The 20,081-nt window shown below is 39.6% G+C and overlaps 3 protein-coding genes across 8 annotated transcripts; all 3 read left to right on the top strand.

Annotated features, from left to right (window-relative positions):
• Positions 1-45: 45 nt before the first annotated feature.
• On the top strand, positions 46-2,770 carry LOC124205807 (equilibrative nucleoside transporter 1-like). Its single transcript, XM_046603314.1, has 12 exons — positions 46-450; positions 521-602; positions 675-829; positions 907-1,001; positions 1,100-1,150; positions 1,223-1,315; positions 1,393-1,532; positions 1,599-1,742; positions 1,832-1,946; positions 2,016-2,101; positions 2,165-2,364; positions 2,432-2,770. The coding sequence occupies exons 1-12, from the start codon at positions 272-274 to the stop codon at positions 2,541-2,543; spliced, it is 1,452 nt and encodes a 483-aa protein (XP_046459270.1). The 5' UTR covers positions 46-271; the 3' UTR covers positions 2,544-2,770.
• Positions 2,771-3,896: 1,126 nt separating this feature from the next.
• LOC124205809 lies at positions 3,897-9,651 on the top strand. Its single transcript, XM_046603318.1, has 4 exons — positions 3,897-4,185; positions 7,731-7,992; positions 8,089-8,191; positions 8,272-9,651. The coding sequence occupies exons 2-4, from the start codon at positions 7,740-7,742 to the stop codon at positions 9,113-9,115; spliced, it is 1,200 nt and encodes a 399-aa protein (XP_046459274.1). The 5' UTR covers positions 3,897-4,185; positions 7,731-7,739; the 3' UTR covers positions 9,116-9,651.
• Positions 9,652-11,763: 2,112 nt separating this feature from the next.
• Positions 11,764-17,012, top strand: LOC124204176 (nucleolar protein dao-5-like). Of its 6 annotated transcripts, XM_046601218.1 has the most exons (21): positions 11,765-12,054; positions 12,187-12,338; positions 12,402-12,526; positions 12,611-12,679; positions 12,752-12,808; positions 12,871-13,089; positions 13,148-13,249; positions 13,308-13,421; positions 13,483-13,572; positions 13,725-13,838; positions 13,900-13,989; positions 14,142-14,255; positions 14,317-14,406; positions 14,559-14,675; positions 14,805-14,915; positions 14,983-15,108; positions 15,170-15,244; positions 15,302-15,688; positions 15,773-15,916; positions 15,982-16,259; positions 16,320-17,012. In XM_046601218.1, exons 2-21 carry the CDS (start codon positions 12,280-12,282, stop codon positions 16,485-16,487), a joined length of 2,649 nt encoding a protein of 882 aa, XP_046457174.1. In that variant the 5' UTR covers positions 11,765-12,054; positions 12,187-12,279; the 3' UTR covers positions 16,488-17,012. The 6 variants fall into 6 exon arrangements, with proteins under 6 accessions (XP_046457175.1, XP_046457176.1, XP_046457177.1 ...); XM_046601219.1 differs by having other exon boundaries at positions 11,764-12,338; positions 12,874-13,089; XM_046601220.1 differs by having other exon boundaries at positions 11,764-12,338; positions 12,752-12,805.
• Positions 17,013-20,081: the final 3,069 nt, after the last annotated feature.

Below are 20,081 nucleotides of genomic sequence, written 5' to 3' on the forward strand. Positions count from 1 at the left end.
GCGTTCAACAACCATAATCAAGTTCACTTGAACGCAAAAAGATGGCGTACTTTATTTATTAAAACAGATTTTTCCCCAATGTCAGTATGTTTTGATTCTGACAGTGTCGGTCAATTACTATAAGGAAAAGGAAGTTTTTCTTTTGACACAGTCTAGTTATTTTAAGAATCGATGTCATATTTAATAAATTATTGTTCCATGTACAATCTCAACTTTTAGACAATCTTATCTTTCTGTTTGCAAAGAGATTTCTGGAGTTAAATTTGTTGCCATGCCTCAAATAAGTAGCCAGTTAAATGGCACCCCAGATCAGCAGGGCGATTTTCTAATTGATACAAATTTTATTGAAAATACAGCAAATAATGAAGGAAACAGTGTGATCTCATCAGTTGATTATGGCAAAGACAATGAAAATGATCTTCTCATCAACGATTTCCAACCCAAAGACAGGTACTTCAGAAAGTTATTTATTCAAGAAACTTTGTTAGAACATTAATCCCCAATATTTAACCTGAAACAGATACTTTGCTGTTTACATTTTGTTCTATTTACTTGGAATGGCAACTTTGTTGCCTTGGAACTTCTTTATTACTGCAAATGGGGTATGAATGTTGATTTAAATTATATTGTTAACTGTCCTTCAAGTATTAATATCGATTCAACTTAATTCAAAGTACTGGATGTACAAACTTAGAGATTTAAACACAACCTCTTCTGGAAATGCTTCCCATCTCTCTCCTTTGCAACTTGGGTTTACATCCTACTTGTGTGTTACTTCACTGGTCCCTAGTACAGTGGTTCTAGTCCTAAATGCTTTCATTGGGCATAAGTATTGAAATTTCCATTCACAATATTTATAAGTTGTAGGACAGGAATTTTTTATGTGTATTAATTGTATTTTCACAGATTTTCTTTCAAGATCCGAATTGCTGGTGGTCTGTTTGGTGTTGTTTTGCTGTTTACTTTTACAACAGCACTTGTTGAATTGGATACAGATGCATGTAAGTAAATAAAACATGCTCTATTAATTCCTCTTATGAATTTTTAAATATAAAATCTCTTATATGTTTATAGCAAGTTAAGTATTCATTTCTTACAGGGCAGATGTCATTCTACTTTGTAACTTTAGTAAGTGCTTTCTTCATAAATGGTATGTTGTATACTACAAATACAAAAATATTTCATCATTTAACTATTAAACACTGAAATTCAATATTTGCAGTTGTCAGTTCCATATTCCAAGGTGGAGTGTGTGGCCTTGCTGGAAAGTTCCCTAGTGGTTACGTCAACGCAGTTATAAGCGGTCAAGCTCTAGGTGATAGACAACATATGTCCATTTTTTTTTTTTTTTTTTTCAAAAAAGTTGATATTCAAAAAATACATTTATTCAAGGTGGTATATTTGCCGCACTCGCCAATATAATATCTATCGCCCTTGGAGCATCGCCGACTCAGAGTGCCTTCATATACTTTTTGGCAGCTGACGTGACTCTCGTTTTATCGTTCTGTTTGTACATGGTCCTGTCATCGACAGTGAGCTAATATTATTATTGTACCGAAGTTAGCGTAAATGTCATTATGCTTTTTTCCCCCTTTTAGGATTTCTTTTTATTTTACTCGAGTTCTGAAAGAGTGCCCTCTATTCAAAATGATTTCGCAAAAGAATGTGATCTCATGGAAGAGCAAGAAGACGAAGTACTAATCGTTGACACAAAAATCTCTTACCGCAGAATTATTATACAGGCAAGTCAAATTTTATTTCGATTTATTCAAAATTTTATTAACGACACAATTTTTTTTTAATTATTATTATTTTGTTTTTTATTTTTTAGATTTGGCCATATCTCTTCTCTATCACGCTAGTTTACGTTGTTACTTTGTCACTTTTTCCTGCCGTTAGCGTGTTGATACGGTCCGCTAGTAGTGGCCACGGTTATCTTTGGAATGGTAGTTCCAAATCAAAGATTTAAAACTTATTGTTATATTAATAACCGCGCTTTTTATATGGAATATTAGATGTTTATTTTACGCCCGTTGCCTGTTTCCTCCTCATGAGTGTTGGTGATTACGTCGGTCGTACATCAGCTGGGATTATACCAACGGTCTGCATTTTATCAAATCTCAATGCGATATAATTTTCACGCCCATACGTTTTTCCAACCTAGCCGGCCAACATCCGGATGTGGACGTGTGTGCTGTCTGTGTTGCGATTAGGATTCATTTCACTGATGATCATGTGCAACGCTCAACCGCGTCTTCATCTGCCTGTCTTGATTTCGAACGATGCTGGATTCGTTTTTGTGATGGCCCTTTTTGCCTTCTCTAACGGATACCTCAGTGTCATTCCATTTGCGCAGGCACCCAAGTATGTCCTTTCTAAAAAGACACTATCAAGTGTTGTTGTTTGATTCTACATTTCAATTCAAAATCAGGTGTGTGATGAGAGAAGAACAAGAAACTGCTTCCTCTTTGATGGCAGCTGGTCTTGGCATCGGTTTGGCGGTCGGCGGTGCTCTCAGTAGCGTTATTGTTCGGATTTTGTGATTTTGGCGTGTGTTTTTGTAGTTTTGAGCCCTCGGTAGTTATATGGCGGTTGGTGGACACCACGACCAGTTCTTTGAACATAGCCTGTGGCAAAGCACGGGCATAGCCGTACCCTCCTCTGTCTAATTATGACATTATGGTCTTTCTTTTCTCTCGTATATACTCTCTCATTCCTTTGTACTGAACTCTGTTCGCCTTTATTTTTTCAGTATAATAGCTCGCCTCTAGTCCTCTGCTGGCCTCCATTTTCTTTTTTTTTTACCTACTCTCTCTCTTCCCCCCTCTCAAATTTCTTGAGACAGAGGAGGGGGGGGGGGGATAGTGCCGGGCAGGTAAAAAGGTAAAACAGAACAAGGGTTCAATTAAGCCTCTGGCAAAATGAAGTATTTATCTGAAAAGAGAGAGATCAAGGAGACAAAGACTTGGCTCTATAGATGGGTATCAATTAATAGAAATACGATGAATAAATTCTGCCGCGAATGGCAAACTGCGCACATCAAATCTTTTTTTCTTTTACATCAATCTGCAACTCTGCAAGTGGATCAATGCAGGTCTGCATTATGTGAGACGAGAAGCTGTGGCGTTTGTAAAAAAAAAAACAGGACTAACAAATAAAAACAAAGAATGCTTCCAGCAGTCAATATGGTAATCACGAATCTGCTTGTTCCCCCCGTATAGGCGTATCTCATCAGCTCGAATATAGTATTTCAGTCAGGCCAATTCATCTTATAGGCAACTTGAATTTTTCTCATAAGATCTGTTCATAACCCGTAAGATTAATTTAGAAAGTTCAATTAGTATAAGAAATAAATCTCGGTTAAAAAAGATCAATAGAGCGACTGCGCGTCACGCCAAGGTTTAAACTATTTTGTATTTTCGACTGACTAAAATTCGTAAGAACTTCATACAGTAAACGCGTCGCAGAAGGGCATTCGATCAATACCAGAACGCATAGCATCTTTGTGGATGGAATCGCTTCATGGGCAGCAGCAGCAGCCAGGGAGCCAGCACAGATCGATTATCATTTCCAGCAAAGTATAAAGATGGATATGATGGCGGTTGCCTATCGGACGGATAACCTGCTAGATGAATTTATTTCAAGTTAAGATTCTACGGGAAATAGAGAGAAATCGACATTCGACAGGTAGAAAATGAAGACATCACATCACATGGATTGCATTGCATTGATTGCTACTTAAAAAACCAACTATAAAGAATGACCCTATGTATCGATGTTTTCTCTAAGTATCGATCATTTAAAGAATGGGAGGCAAATGGGGGGGAACTGCTGGAAGAAGACTGCTGGGCTAACAAACCTGCTGAGCGCGTCTCTGCTCTCGAGGGCAAAGGAGCGCATGCCGATCTCTTCATTCTTTCGTGGATATCCAGACAGTGGTGACGTGTGCAAGGCGATGAACGTCGAGGTGTTTTAACAGACGAGGTGTCAGAAAAATCCAATTCCTTCTCGAATAAAAGTCTCCTGCTTCTCTTGACTCAGTTACGGATTCATTTCTCGGTGAAAAACAAATACTTGGTTCATTTCTGACTGATCTCTGCTCTCGACTTTTGTGAAAAGACAATAAGAAACTTGTCTCGAGTTCATCACAAACATTTCCGAGGGAAAATCTGAGGCGCAAAGGTGGTAAGTAACAACCTGCTGTTCAGTCTACATTAGTCAATGACGAAACAACAAAACAAGAATAAAAATGTGCCGCGTAGCTACTCAAATTCTTTCTGGCCTCGCATTCCGTCGTGATTTTTCGAATTGACGGTAATTGCTTTCGTATGAGATTTCCAACTCTTTAAATACTAAAGTACGAAAGCGACAACAAATCAACTTAAAATTGGATTTATAATTTTTTTTTTTTCAATTCATATCTTATACTGTTTTCTTTAAATCAACATTATCGCCAGTTCTTTTATTTTCAATTTGCACATCGAAATTTCATTCATTTTCGCTTCGTATTTTGGGGTCCTAATATTTGAAAAAAGAAATAGCTAAATGGATGAAGGCTTCGCCGATTAGAGTGAATGCAAATTCGATTATATGAGCAGGGTTCACCTTCAATGAAAGGGTCGTTCGACATTGATGTCTTGATAAACCTTTGCAGCCATTTGGTTTCCAGCAGTTAAAAAAGAGTTGGGCTGCAGTTAACAAAAGCAGGTGGGATGGCGAGTATTAGAGGGAAAGTTTCACCGTGGGTGGTAGTTGCTGGTCTCGAGCATGCAGTCTGCTGCCGCCTTCTACACTATCTCTCGATGATGTATGTATTCTGTCGATGAAGTTTTAAACCGAAAAGATAAAGACATTGCTCAGGTTAGACATTTCTTTTTTTCTTTTCTTTTCATTTTTCATTTTTCATTGGGCAGCAGGTATTAAGAATTAGAGGGACTCGTAGGACAAGGCCGGGGGATTTCTTACAAGTGACAGAATGTTGACCATTCATCAGCGAGTGATGTTTCTCTTTGATGTCAAAGAATTCTACCTGGGAGATATAAGAAATGAGGAAAAGGATGCCGCCGCCAACTCAAGGGGTTTGTCGTAGATGATGGGCTTCACAAGGTTCACAAAGTTCCGTATTGTACATCTCAATTTGGTCCTGTTGTATGGGAGCGCTGAGCCTATGAATACCTCGCTTTACTTTAAGCATGTTAAAACGTCGGATTAAACGTCCGGCAAAAGGTTCTATAAACTCTGGCCGGATAACGGAAAATATGCTGCTGATCCGATCACAGCAGCAACGTATGGTTCTTTATCTACCAATGCTCAATTAGACAAATTCTCTGTGTACTATAGCATAGACTTGGAAACCTTTGCTGAAAGTGTTGTCCAAATTAGATAGCTATATCAAAGGAAACGACCGCTTATTCCGGCATCTTTATTCTCAAACACATGGCGCTGCGCTGCGCTCTTCCTCGAAACGAAAAGTATTTCTTTTTTCCATGGTCCTTCCCTTATTTGATTTCTTCTCATCCGTAGAGTGGAGGAAATATCATTCTTTATAGTATATTGCATTTTTCGGTGTCATTTAATAAGCCTTCTTTATGCTGATACCACCCTGAAATTTCCGTTACTTTAGACAGCAGCAGCCTCGCGTCGCGACTATATATACGCTTCAGTTATTATAATAAAATTCCCCGGAGCTATGGTTGCTATAGCTTCCAATAAAGCCTTTCATATGCTTGAGCGAATAGCGAACGGGGTTTGGGAAAGTGACAGAACGATTTTCTATAAATCAATACTTTCAGCGCGTTTGTATAGCGAAACACAGTCGGTTACTGTCGGTTAGCGTATATAGGCACAGAAATGATACTGCCAGATTCCTTTGCTCCGCTTTACCTCATATATCCAGCGCGAGGCTCTGTCGACGATCGATAGCCGAGATGCGCCAACGTCCCTTGCAGAATGTTGTAGCCTGCAGGTCATGTCAAGGAGAGATGCATCCGAGTTTTGGGGCTCAATAAACAGAAAGGGGCTGCATCACGACGTCCTTCATTTCCATTAAAATTGGTCAAGACTCAAGACCAAGATTCGTGATCAACGACAATTTCGTTCCGTGCGAGTCTCGATAAACCGTGGCCAGCAGAGTTGCCGACGAGCGTTGCATGCCCGGGAAAGGTTTACATTAAAGAGAAAAGAAAAGAAAGAACTACCAGGCAAGATGGCGCGGCAGGGTTGTTGGTTTGTTGTACAGCAATCGACCACCCAGGTGGAATTATGAAGCGCTTTGGGTTGGTCTACAGGAACACGATAGGGCGGAAGTCCAACCGACTGTATACGTACGTATGTATATATTTGTTCTTGCCATTACAGCAGGAGAGATTCCTGAAAATATATATAAGACGTGGAACAGGAAAAGAGTTGACCACGGAGATGGTCATACAGAATACTAGGGGAAATGGTGAAAGCCACAAGACTCGATTCTCTGAGACTCAGTTTCCGAGTGTCATAAATATGTCAAATTCCGGTTGATTCACATCTTCATTTTCGTATAGGCATAATTACGGTAACTATAGTGTTCCGGCGATATCGGATACCAGTTCTAATTAGCTACCAAGTAATACCCCACCGACCAAATAATAGCCTTAACTAAATAAAAATATAAAAACTAAAGGTGTAAATCTAGAGTGGGCTACAAACGGCGGCTCTCTGGTGGCTCTTCTCAACATAATAATTTACCATTTCCTACCTCGATGACCAACACCTTTCGTGCACATATTCAACTACTTTAAGATACAAAAAATTTCATTTGATTACACATCACGGGCGTTGCGAAAATAAAAGTAAAGACAAAATTGTCTCTTTAAAAGAGTCTAAGCTAGAACTTGAAGATCGTTTATTATTACACCAAAAACCACTAGGGCAGAGTGTCATGACCTCATCGTGAGCCGCATAACAATTTGAATTGAAATATGAATCCCCCTCCCTCGAGTACTAAAGTAAATGCAGCATGACGCTTTATCTCGGAATACGAAAAGGCGGTAATTTTGAAAAAAAAGAACACGATTCAAATTGATAACACCTATTTTTAGCGTTTCCAAAAAATGCATGCTAGAGCAAAAAGGAAAAAGAAAAATGTATTTTTCGAGTTTTTTTTTTTTTACTTTTGGTTTTCCGAGCAGCAAACGGCGCGCATTTAAGTTCAAATTATGTTATCCTCTTCCTTGTTTTATTGTTTCTCCGTCGAAGGTTCAAGGCAAAAGGCGATGGGCACACACACAAGGGTGCATGGCAGTTGCCTGGCTGTTCTCTTGACTGCTGCGCAGGTGTTTAAGCCATTAAAAAGAATACAAAAAACGAAACGAAACGAAACGAAAAAGAAAAAAAAAGCCACTAGCGACCCTCGTATTCACCGACGTCTGTACTACAGGTCATCATAAAAATGATGATCGCTTCGCGTGTCAGACCACTTCCTTTATACCTTCCCATTTTTTCCCTCCCCCCCCCCCTTTTGGCTTGTTCCATTTTTTTTAATCTACCCTGTAGGAAATCAAATGTTTTCATGTTTCTTTTCGATTTAAGTTGATAGGACTCTGTATATCCACAGGCGATTTATAGGATTTCAGAGATTAGTATATACTGGATAGCTCAAACTTATAGTCACATTCGGCTGGATTAGACTCGGATCACGATGTGTATTCGTTAGGTCATCACGTTTATATTCTTTTTCATTGTTTTAATTCCAGATTTCGCTGATGGAAACGATGGATTCCTTGGGCTGCGATTGGCTCCTCAACGATCTGGGACCTCCTCCCGATGCCATTCTGCGGATCCCTCCTCCTCCGCTTCCGCATTTCATTGATCGGAATTATCTTCACGAAATGGCTGTGGCTGCAGCCGGGATCTCTGATTTCGACAAGGGCAACAACGATACGGTGCCATGTCACTGGTGTCATTGGGCCAGAAGGCTTGACTTGGTCGGATCGATTAGCGTCACATCAGGCACTGGTATGTTTATTTCAAGTGCCCTATTACACTAGCCTAAAAACAGCCGACATGGAAAATAAACATGAATTTTATTCAAACATCATTTTTCGCAAACAGAAATGGCCCTTGAAGATACTTGGTTTTTTGTTATTCTGGCATCCTGTTTGATGCTCACGCTAGGAGCGTTGCTCTCTGGTTTGATCTACTTGAGATTAAATGGGTAAGATAACTTTTTTGTTTTTGTATGAAAATTTCAGAGCTGGATGATTTTCATGATAAACTTTCAACGTGAATTTACAGGAAAACGCTGAAAGGAGCCTGGGATTTCGGAAGCTTCCTGACGGAAAACGGCTCCATTTTGATAGGCAACAACGACACGGGCATCTCACCAACAATCGGCGGAGAAAGGCACCACAATGGCAGCGTAATGATGCCGGTAAGAACAGTTGCCAGTCATCAAAGCGAAGGCAGCATCATAAAAGCCGATTGCCAGGCCGTCTGCTCCTCTGGCGATATGGGCGAGCATTTCCTTGGTGGTGGTAATTGCAGCCGGGCGGGCTCGGCGGTGCCTGCTGCTGCTCAGCGACACGTCACAACACCTTCGTCCTTTCCACCTTTGACGCGTGCTCTGTGGGCTGGAGTCAAAACTTGCGCCGAGGGCAATCATTACACTATAACACACGCCCAACCTTTCGACCAGAAGCAACAACGTTCATCATCGCTCTCCCCGATGGTTATTCATGATCTGGAGCAGCCGGATGAAGACTCGGCTGGATACACAACCCTTCACCTTGGCGCCACGACATCCGCCCTCATCTCCAACGCCGAAAACCAAATGTATTACTGTTGCACAGATTTGATGATGATCCCCCAGCCGATGAATTCCGGCCCAGTGCACCACCAACCAGTCACATCGCTAGACGATTCCACCGATCAGACGTGCGAAGGCAATCAGAATCCGCCGCTCTATGTTAATATGTCTCCCTTGCATCCGCTATCCAGCCCAAAGATGAGTTACCCCCTCATCAACCCCATCTATCCATCGCCCTGTCGATCGCAGCCAACCGTTCCGCACGCCAACAATTCACCGACGGAAGAAACGATCGTCAGAAATTGCTCGACGAGACAACACTCGCAGGCGTGAAAGGGTTTCTACGTAAAAATAATATGTCCCCGTGTAATAACTCTTGCAGTCTTGCGTATTTTTGTGTGACTTGTGTGCCCTCATATCATCGTTTGGTTTTTGTACATATTTGTATTGCAGAGGAAACTTATATATACTGTTGGTATATACAGTATCTTTCAATAACGATAATTAATTACGTGTATTATATAAAAATATTTATTGGTCGACACAGTCGAATCATATGTCTGTCGTGAAGCACGCATAAACATTTCCACTTGAACGGTAATTATACTGAAATGCACATTTTGAACCTGAGTAGACGACGACGACGTAGCTTATGTGTTCCTGTTTACTCATAGGATCGGCACGTACTGCATCATAGCCACGTGCTGTTACGTGTTCAAGAAAACTTTGATGTTTCCATGTTGTCTTGAACTTGATTTCTCCCATAATTGGATTGTATTTCGTTACAACTCTTTCGAGTATTATGAAATGATCTATAATACGCTTCAAGTAGCAACCTGAAATTCGTGAATATATCAATCGGAAAGATATATTGAACTCCGTTATCTTATTTATATTCAATTGATTTGACTAATACTAAGATTAATTTAAAATTGGGATTAGCAGTTCTCTTCTCGCGATTACGATTACGAGGTTGGGCTAAGTTGATTTCGGTCATTACTTGTTAGTGTTGAGTCTTTGTCTCCTTTATGGTCATAGTTTTTGTAAATTTCATGTTAACATTATCAATTTCACGTAGTTATGCAAGTCAGTGAAAGGAACTCGAGGCCATTAATCTGATGTAAGAGAAGAAAAAGTACGGTGCCCAGCGCCAGCAGATGGCAGCATAATCGTGCTCGGGGCCAGGATTTGTTGTTTTAGCCCGGCGATCTGGCGATCTTTGCTTTTTATTGAACTGCGGATCCTTCGTGGGAAAATATTGCTCTAAGGAAACTGTTGAAACTTTTCTGTAAGATCTCTACTCTCTATAATATACTTGAACTCATGCCGCCGCCGTCGGTCGTCTGTTGTATTACACATTACACATTTCATTTGTTGACTGATTACCTCATTTTGTCTATCAATGTCATGCACGGTCATGCACCTATCTTGCATGGCTCATATTTTCAAGGTTTTGTTAAATTGCTTTTTCAACATCTGTGCAAGTACTGAAGTTGACAGGAGTTCTTAATTTATTGAAATATTGTTGACAGGATAGATGGTTACGCCAACACTGGCTTAGGAATGTCGCAGTGGAGTGTTCACCCGGCTGACCATGTGGCCGAATGGTCGATCGTGGGCGTTCGCCCGGGGTTCTGCAACCAACAAGATGAGGGAGGCCATCAAGACGTGCAGTGTTCTCATCGTCCAAAAAGTATTTCGTTCAGGAAGAATTATAGAGGACAGCACAGTCAGCACTGGACTCTTCCAATCCTCTTATTACGTCCGGTTCTATCACGAATACATCAGACCCGGGAGCCCTCTTGAATTTGCCCAGACGTTGACGGTTATTGACGGGTTGAGGCTTAATGACGAGTTGCTAGACCGGGGACTCACCCTTAGAAGGAAAGATCCTAAGCTGGTGACGCTCCAGCCTTCGCCTAAACGTTGGCTGCCTAGAAGTGACTCTGCCGCCGGAATTCCGGAATTGGAGGGAGCGGAACCATACGGAACCATACCCATTGGGATGGACGCCGACTGTTTTTTTGTTTTTGTTTCTTTACTATTTTTCTGATTGCCTCGTCATTCGTTCAATCTGTGGTACCTAGGTTCTTGGCATACACCCGATTTTGATTTAATTGGCATTCCGCCCGATCTCGATTTCATCCTCCCGTTCTTCTCTAGTTGGCAGCAGTATTGCTTTCCCACATTCAAATGATCTCGTGTCAAGATTCCCAACCCCCCTTTCACAAACAGATGAACAGGTAGATCGAGGTAGATTCCAAGATAAATCAATTTCCGAGAAAACGGACAGGACTGGCAAGCCGAAAGGGACGGCACCGTAGCAGATCAAAAAGCGTCAAGAGGAGATAAGGTCTGAGGCTGACACAGAAGGAGGACATAATTAGACTATTAGATGTAACATTTTTGAATGGAATGTAAGCAACTTGTCTCGAATAAAAAGCGCTCAACTCTCAAGCGACGTTCAGCGTCAACTTTTAAAAAAGTCAGCTGGTAGCAAAATCAGGGAGGAGTATAGAGGAGAAACAAAGCAGTCCGTGAAACAAGTCAGCAATCCCGCGCCAGAGTTATAGATGTTTGGTAGAACCACTGCCTGTTAAATTTTCCTCTCGGAAATTTTTCCCAAAGTTGCAGCCAATATCGCGAATCGAAAGTGGGAAAATGGGCTTAAGCATCGATTTAGACCTTATTGTCAGCGCCAACAGCGGCCATCTACTGAAACTTTGTTCATTTTGGTACTGGAAAAAAACAATGTGTTTCACAACACACCCGCTGTGGCTCTGCAACTAAGGTCTGGCCAGAACACTTCCAGGGGGAAAAGGCAATGGAAGGCCTTTCCGTATAAGTGGTTAGACCATACATTCTATAGCTCTGCCCGCGCTGTAATCCATAGCTGTCCGGGGAGTGGAAGCCGCCCGCCAGTTGGCAGCACGATGAGGTAGAGAGTAGAGACTAGAGAGAAAGTGTTTAGCCGTTTCCCCATACTTGCGTGCTTGCGTACTGGAACAGCTGATTACCCCAGATGAATTATTTTTTAAAACCTCTTCTATCAATAAATAATCACAATAAATTTAAAATTTATTTATGTAAACCATACACTCTAACGGAGTCCCCGACTCACTTTGATAAAAAATCAATTCGATAAAAAAAACTGTCTACACGTCACAACGTTGCAGTAGCATTGGAAAAAGCCATGAAATCAATGAAATTATGAAAATTGAAAAAAACAGTTGGAAATTTGGAATCCCGCAGTCCAACGTCGCGAAGCTTAAGTATACAGCTCCAACTTAATACCGACTGTTAGCATTTGCAGCATTTGTACACCAAGTTTGAAGTTTCAATAAGATTTGATCTCTAGTATTTACTTTTACATGCTTTTAAACTCTTACAATATCGCAAAGCAGAGAAAACATATTTCCAACCACTGTCGTGCAGAACTTTCCTAGCCCAACAGCATATGTCATTTGATTTCTGATTAGCTGTGGTCAAACGTAAGAATGTCAAAGTTAAGACTATCTGCAGAATCTTCGAGATTCTACCGCCAAATTAAAGCCAAGTAAAATCTTTCATTATTCAACAGTATACATCTTCATCTTTTTTATTGTGTGTCTATTTATAGGAAATATTTGCATTCAGCTGTGAGTGCACATGACTCATCTGCCTCAGATCAAGAAAGCAATGTCTCTGGAGATAGTGAACCCAAAGATGATTTCGATGGATTCAGTCCTCAAGTGCCTCGTACAAGTAAAATACAAACACATTCCTTTATTATTTTATAATGTTTAAATACAGATTTGGTCAAGATTGTTAATGCAAACTGTTCCTTAGATACCCAATCCAAAATACAGAGTATGTCAATCAGTGCCCAAGAAAATGCAGCAGAATTGAACAATCCAGGTATTAATCATTGTGATCACACTAGTCTTTCTGTTTCAATGTAATAATTGTTTTGTTGAATTTTATTTTTAGAAGACGGGAAGCTCCAACCAAAACATTCTTTCACAAGAAAACCTGCTACTAGACGTAGTAAATTTAATCCACAATTGTTTTCAAGTTTTTTTTTATTGACAAATTTATGTTGTTATTAGCAGCAGCAGCTGAAAAGAAGAATCAAGAGCCCGCATCCTTGTCGAAAATAACTGACAAAAAAACGAAACCACCGGCTACAAAAAGAGGAAAGAAAGAAGCTGGAAATCCAACTGATAATGCAGCTGAACCAGCCGCGAAACGGCCTAGAGTTGCTTCTAAAAGGAAAGCTATCTTAACGGAAAAAGCAGCTACAGCCTCCACTGAAGATGCAGACGACGGTATTTTGAACAATTCACTGAAACCTTCCTAAACCATTATACAAATTTGAATTTTTAGACCCAACATTACATGAAAACAAGGGTCGTGGTCGTGGTCGTCCACGGAAAGCTATCTTAACGAAAGAAGCAGCTACAGCCTCCACCGAAGATGCAGACGACGGTATTTTGAACAATTCACTGAAACCTTCTTAAACCATTATACAAATTTGAATTTTTAGACCCAACATTACATGAAAAGAAGGGTCGTGGTCGTCCACGCGGTCGCCCAGAGAGAGATGTTTCAGCTGAATTTGTGCCTGAAACAAGTTCAAGTTCCCCTTCAAAGTCCTTAGGCAAATATTTTTGAAATATTAAATTTCGTTTTGCATAATTATGTTTATTTTGTAATGATAGACGACCAGAGTAGAATGGAAGCGAAAACGCCTGAAGCTGTAAATGACGAAGCGCACGAAATGATCTTGAAAACCGCAAAAAAACCCAAAGGTTATCTATCTAAAACTAAATTTTCGCGAATAAAAGGTTTCATGTTAATTTGTATGTGTAGAAAGGATCTACCATTTCAAATTTTTCATCTGCCATAAAAAAGTCTAATTCACTGAAACCTTCTAAACCTTTATACAAATTTGAATTGTTAGACTCAACATTACGTGAAAACAAGGGTCGTGGTCGTCCACGCGGTCGCCCAGAGAGAGATGTTTCAGCTGAATTTGTGCCTGAAACAAGTTCAAGTTCCCCTTCAAAGTCCTTAGGCAAATATTTTTGAAATATTAAATTTCGTTTTGCATAATTATGTTTATTTTGTAATGATAGACGACCAGAGTAGAATGGAAGCGAAAACGCCTGAAGCTGTAAATGACGAAGCGCACGAAATGATCTTGAAAACCGCAAAAAAACCCAAAGGTTATCTATCTAAAACTAAATTTTCGCGAATAAAAGGTTTCATGTTAATTTGTATGTGTAGAAAGGATCTACCATTTCAAATTTTTCATCTGCCATAAAAAAGTCTAATTCACTGAAACCTTCTAAACCTTTATACAAATTTGAATTGTTAGACTCAACATTACGTGAAAACAAGGGTCGTGGTCGTCCACGCGGTCGCCCAGAGAGAGATGTTTCAGCTGAATTTGTGCCTGAAACAAGTTCAAGTTCCCCTTCAAAGTCCTTAGGCAAATATTTTTGAAATATTAAATTTCGTTTTGCATAATTATGTTTATTTTGTAATGATAGACGACCAGAGTAGAATGGAAGCGAAAACGCCTGAAGCTGTAAATGACGAAGCGCACGAAATGATCTTGAAAACCGCAAAAAAACCCAAAGGTTATCTATCTAAAACTAAATTTTCGCGAATAAAAGGTTTCATGTTAATTTGTATGTGTAGAAAGGATCTACCATTTCAAATTTTTCATCTGCCATAAAAAAGTCTAATTCACTGAAACCTTCTAAACCTTTATACAAATTTGAATTGTTAGACTCAACATTACGTGAAAACAAGGGTCGTGGTGGTCGTGGACGCGGTCTCCCAGAGAGAGATGTTTCACCTGAATGGGTACCTGGAACACGTTCAAGATCTCCTACAAAGTCCTTAGGCAAATATTTTTGAAATTTGAAATTTCGTTTTGCATAATTATGTTTATTATGTAATTATAGACGAACATATCTGCATGTTTCCAAATTCGAACAGATTCTCGAAATTGAATTATTATTCCTTTTTGTAGATATCAGTCAGAAACAGAATCTGCGTGGTAACAAGGTTTCTAGCATTGTGGATGAAGTAGAAACGGATATATCAGCAGGAGGATCGAAAAGTAAACCTCCAAAGTCTGCGGGCAAGTTAATTAAGAAATTGGCTTAATTAAAAAAGTCTAATTCACTGAAACTTTTTTAAATTTTTAGACCCAACATTACGTGTTGACAACGAACAGGGTCGTGGTCGAGGTCGCGGTCGTGGTCGTCCAGAGAGAGATCTTTCAGCTGAATGTATACCTGGAACAAGTTCAAGTTCCCCTACAAAGTCCTTAGGCAAATATTTTTGAAATATGAAATTTCGTTTTGCATAATTATGTTTATTTTGTAATTATAGACGACCAGAGTAGAGTTCAAGTTAAAACACCTGAAGCGCATGCGATGGTCTTGAAAACCGCAGAAAAACCCAAAGGTTGTTTTAAACTAAATTTTCGCGAATGCACGGTTTCATGTTAATTTGTATTTGTAGAAAGGAACTACCATTTCTTGAGCAGCTCAGAGTCTGAAATAGAAGACGAAGAGGACGACGAAGATGATTTATTTCTTCTCAGTCGATATTCCTTCCAAAAAACGAAAAGTCCAAAAAATGCAGTTCCTTTGCCCAGTTTTAAAACACCAAACACAGTCACTGACAAAGTTTCAGAATTGGGCTCACCCAAAACTTCGAAATTCCGTCTCTTACCTGAACCGACACCACTGCTCCGGACCACTCCCAGACGAACTACTTTGACCATGGAATTATCACTGAATAGAGTTGAACCGTCTTTGAGCGATCCAGAAGATGTTGCAGATACAGAACTGTACAAGACATCGCAACAGGAAAATCAACTTGAGCCTTCCACTTCTCAGGCCAACGGTAATGATAACTGGATTTTAAACAATTTGCCTTGCAGTGCACACTCTTTTGCTTTTTTATTTAAAAAAACTGTTTTGTGTTTAGGAAAATCAATTGAGGAAACTCCCGTGTCAAAGAGAAGAAGTATATCTGATTCTTCAAAGAAACCATCGCCAACTAAGCGACTCCAATCCCCTTTAAAATCCTCGCAACAACCGAACGATCCCGAAAACGACATCGTTGGGAATGGTATTTTATTGATAGGGAGTTGAGTCAAAATTTTGATTGTTTCTCAAAGTATTTTGGAACTCTAGATTCTAGACTTATTGCAAGAAAGATTGAAGCACTACAGGAAACTATGCTCCGAATTGAGAATTCAATGAACCGCCAAGTCCCATTAAATTCCGCCATTGATCCGTCTACACTTCCAGTGCCTAACCGCAATCTTCTACCGACTCAATTCAATCTGTATTTGGCCTCACCCAGCGATCCTGTACGAGCACAGGGTCTGTCCAACACTGAATACAGCATATCGTTGGTTTATGTACAGCCAACAATTGTTCATCCTCTGAAAATTAATAACCCGATGATGGTAAATTTAACTGGTGTAACTGATTTTTAAATCCTTATGTAAACATTTTTTGTTGTGCAGGTCGTGCGCCTCAAAGGAAGCGTCGAATTTAGAAGCGATCCACATGCTCCAAGTCACATTTTACTCAACTCTTCAACGAGACTTGTTGACCTCGAAGCGGGTCGTACTCTTCATGTGGTCAACACAGGGGAAGAGGTCGCCTCATTTGCACTTCTCGAAATTTTTTAATATTGGATTGGATTATTTAGTGATTCTATCGCAAAACGACCCTGCCACCCATCCCCACCTTCAACCCACCCAACCCCACTCCACCCACCTCCCACTCAGGACGGAGTTGGTTGATCAGACGGCCAAGAGTACGACCTCTGTACAGTGTAAGTGTAAGTGTTTCTTCTTCATGACCCTCCAATAGGTCTAAATCGATCGGATTTTTGTTTATGTCTGTAAGATAACGTTAATTAATTAATGGCATGCAACCTATCCTACATGAATCAAATTTTCAAGGTTTTCTATTGCTTCTTCAACATTTGTGCAAGTACTGTAGTTTTCAGGCCAGTAGAATAGTTTTCATCTAGTTAAAAAGTAAATTCCAAGAGACCAGATTTTCAGTCTAAAATCATAATGTGTAAAACATCGTTTGGTAATTTTTCCTTCGTTCCGTCAAAGTTGCAAATTCCAAGGCCAGAGGAATCGCTTTCTTGTATCACACTGTCAAACGAAATAAATATTTGATTAAAAAGTTCGTCACATCAATGGGCACGACGATTTGTGCTGAGGCGTAGTGACTGAATTTTTATCTTGCATCTTTTTATCACTATTGAAACTAAATCCGTTGCATTATTCTCCTTTTTTTGTTGTGAATGTGACCATTTTGGCTTTGTGTCTGCATGCACTTAAATACTTTTATGGTGTAGCTGACTGATGCCATAATTGTAATGTGATCTATATACGGGACAATCCACTACGAGGATTATTACAGTCAAATTGTGCTGGTAGGAAATTGGGGGGATACCATAACAAGGTAAAAGGAAAGGATGTACCCAACGAAGTCAAATCTGGAAAACTCTTTTTACTGTTACGAACGACGAAAAATAATAAATTTTTCGGTTAATACCTAATACTGTCGTTAAAAAAAAATTAGGCGACTATTCTTTAGATAGCATGTGTTCAAATATAATTACGAGGAATGTGTTGGTTGACTTCAACCAAACGTTGTGTTGAATTCAACCAGGATCAGCCTTTTTTTTTGTCAAATAGCAATGCTTCCTATCTCAAATTACATCGGATATTCCACTCTAAAATTCTTTACCACCCTTCACGCATTATTTGTTTTAACTGTGCGATATTTGACTGACGTTATCGCTCAAGACCCACTACACCAACAAAAATAATAGAAGAGTGTAAGAAGACATCGGTGACATATCAGGGACTTCCACATTTCGCAATTTTCTCGTCACTGTAGGAATGAACACAAAGGCGTTTTTTTTCTGGCTTCAAATTTGTTTTCTAAGTTTTCGCGCCTATCCGAAAAAATCCGGAACGAGGAATTAAATCCCGGGGAAGAGAATCGCCTTGGGCAGAATTGCAAGGTGAATCGATTGCCGCAAAAGTCCGAAATAAAATTCCTTGGGCGCACATGACCGGGAAATGTTAAAATGCCCTAAAGGTAGGAAATCCCAATCCCCAACTATTTCACGTCGATTATATTCAAGCTTTTCGCGATTCAAGGAAAGGTACAAAAAATCAAACTGACAGTATAATAAGCTACTCCTTTCCTCTACCAGACTGAAAAATAAATTATTACGCGCAGTACATTAGGAATTAGGAATGTTCGATTTTTGTGAAGGGCCCATTCTTTGGAATTTTCAAGCCCATTTTCCTTTTCATTAACTGCAATATAGCTTGAGTTGTTTCGTGTAACGCTACTGAATGTGAATATATATATTGTTTCGGTGAATAATTTACTTTAGTTTTTCGGAGCAAGGCAAGGATTGAGGTTATCCGGTGCAACTGTACTGTATATACTGGAGGGTTTAATGAATCGCAGTGGCCTTGCTGTTTTGATTCTTGGATAAAAGTACGAAATATCGATTTAAAAATAGTAACGAGTGTTATTTTTCATGGCCGACTGTAACTCTTTGCCTTATTGCTTACCAGCTCGCTATCAGTTATTCAGAAATGCATTATTGAACATGTTTTGGTCTTGTTATTATCGACTGCCAAATAATTATTCGACATGTTTAATGACGTATCGTTCAGCCACGTTGATTATACAACTGAACTCGAACGATAACAGGGAAGTTTTGCGAGTTCGGTATTGCTTACGGCTGGATTGGTGATGATCACTTATACTCTCAATCAGACCGAAACCCGACAATTTCGCAACTCAATCCGAAGTGAATCGTAAAAAAAAAATATATAAAAGAATGATTCATCTCCTCGAGTCAATATCAGCGTTCAATCTTCCCGGGCTATTCTGAAATCTGAATGAAATTTCTGTGGAATGACACGAATACTGTGGATACTTTCTGTGGAACTTTCACCATTAACAGCTGTTAGCCTCAGGAATAATGCGCGACAAAGAAAACTGAGGAAGGAATAAAGCTCGGGGAATCGCTAATGTATATTTCGTACTTTGCTGTACCGGTATACTTTGGTAGGGGAGAATGGAATTGGTCGAGACATCTCTTGTTTCCCCCCTCCCTTAAATGTTTGAAGTGAGTTAGGATTTCAAAACATTTGGTACTCGTAACTGTATTATTTATTCGTCCCCATCTTCTCAATGTTTTTAAATTATTATTTTGAGCATAATTTGTTATTCCGCCATGGATTTCCAAAGTGTTCCTAAATTTATGGACGGAGCCAAAATGGTTGTTGTTTTGGGAGAGAGGTAAGGGTTATAGGGTGGGACGTGAAAAGTGGGACAGGGAATTTTTTTTTTCAAATGCCGAAATTTTCTTTTAGACTATTGCACTAAACTATTGCACGGAATTTTAAATATTTTGACCATTGTACGTATATTCTATGTTGTTTATCAAGATTGGGATTTTTCACAAAAAACATTCCGCTATTTGATGTCCCCCTGTCCCAATTTCCCCACCGTTCCATTCAACTAATCCCACTCTCCCCTATATTTTTTCGTTTTTTGAGTGAAGCACAGGGACTGGGGTATCATTCGGTGCAGTTGCACTGAATATTGAATCGCTGTCAATGAATCTAGCACATCTGCTTCACTGGTTAAGGTGTGAACAATCAAATTTGCAGGAAATTAGTGTGAAAATCAGGAAATTATGATATTTTATATGTCCGTCTGTGGTCCGTGGAAAGTTTATCAGTTCATCACAAATATGACACATCATCAAAAGAAATGAAAATTGATTTCGTTAAGGTAATAGAAAACCAGCCAGGTAATTACTATTTATCAAATGAAGTAAACGAAAAGTAGGCCTACGGTATTAACTTGGATTCGCTTGGATTAGTTAATCGAATTTGGTTATGCCATGTAGATTGCGTAGTCAATTATAATATTAATAAATGTTGTTTCGAATCAGTCAAATTGATTATGAAACTTTGATGACGGGATATTATTATTAATTCCGTAGTGCTAATAAGCTGTCTTTGTAATGCTGATGAGCACGTGTTACTGTTTACGATGACAATATTGAGAAACGACTTCGGGTGCAGCTGCCCTTGGTTCGCCTTGAAGCCAGTGCACATGCACCGATCGGGACTCCCGCTTCTGGGGAAACATGCGGTAAAACACAGTCTACTACTAGCTGCAGACACAAAATGCATAGGTGGAAAACTAGAAAGCCAATCTTT

Source organism: Daphnia pulex, chromosome 10, assembly GCF_021134715.1.
Source record: "Daphnia pulex isolate KAP4 chromosome 10, ASM2113471v1".
NCBI classification, from domain to species: domain Eukaryota; kingdom Metazoa; phylum Arthropoda; class Branchiopoda; order Diplostraca; family Daphniidae; genus Daphnia; species Daphnia pulex.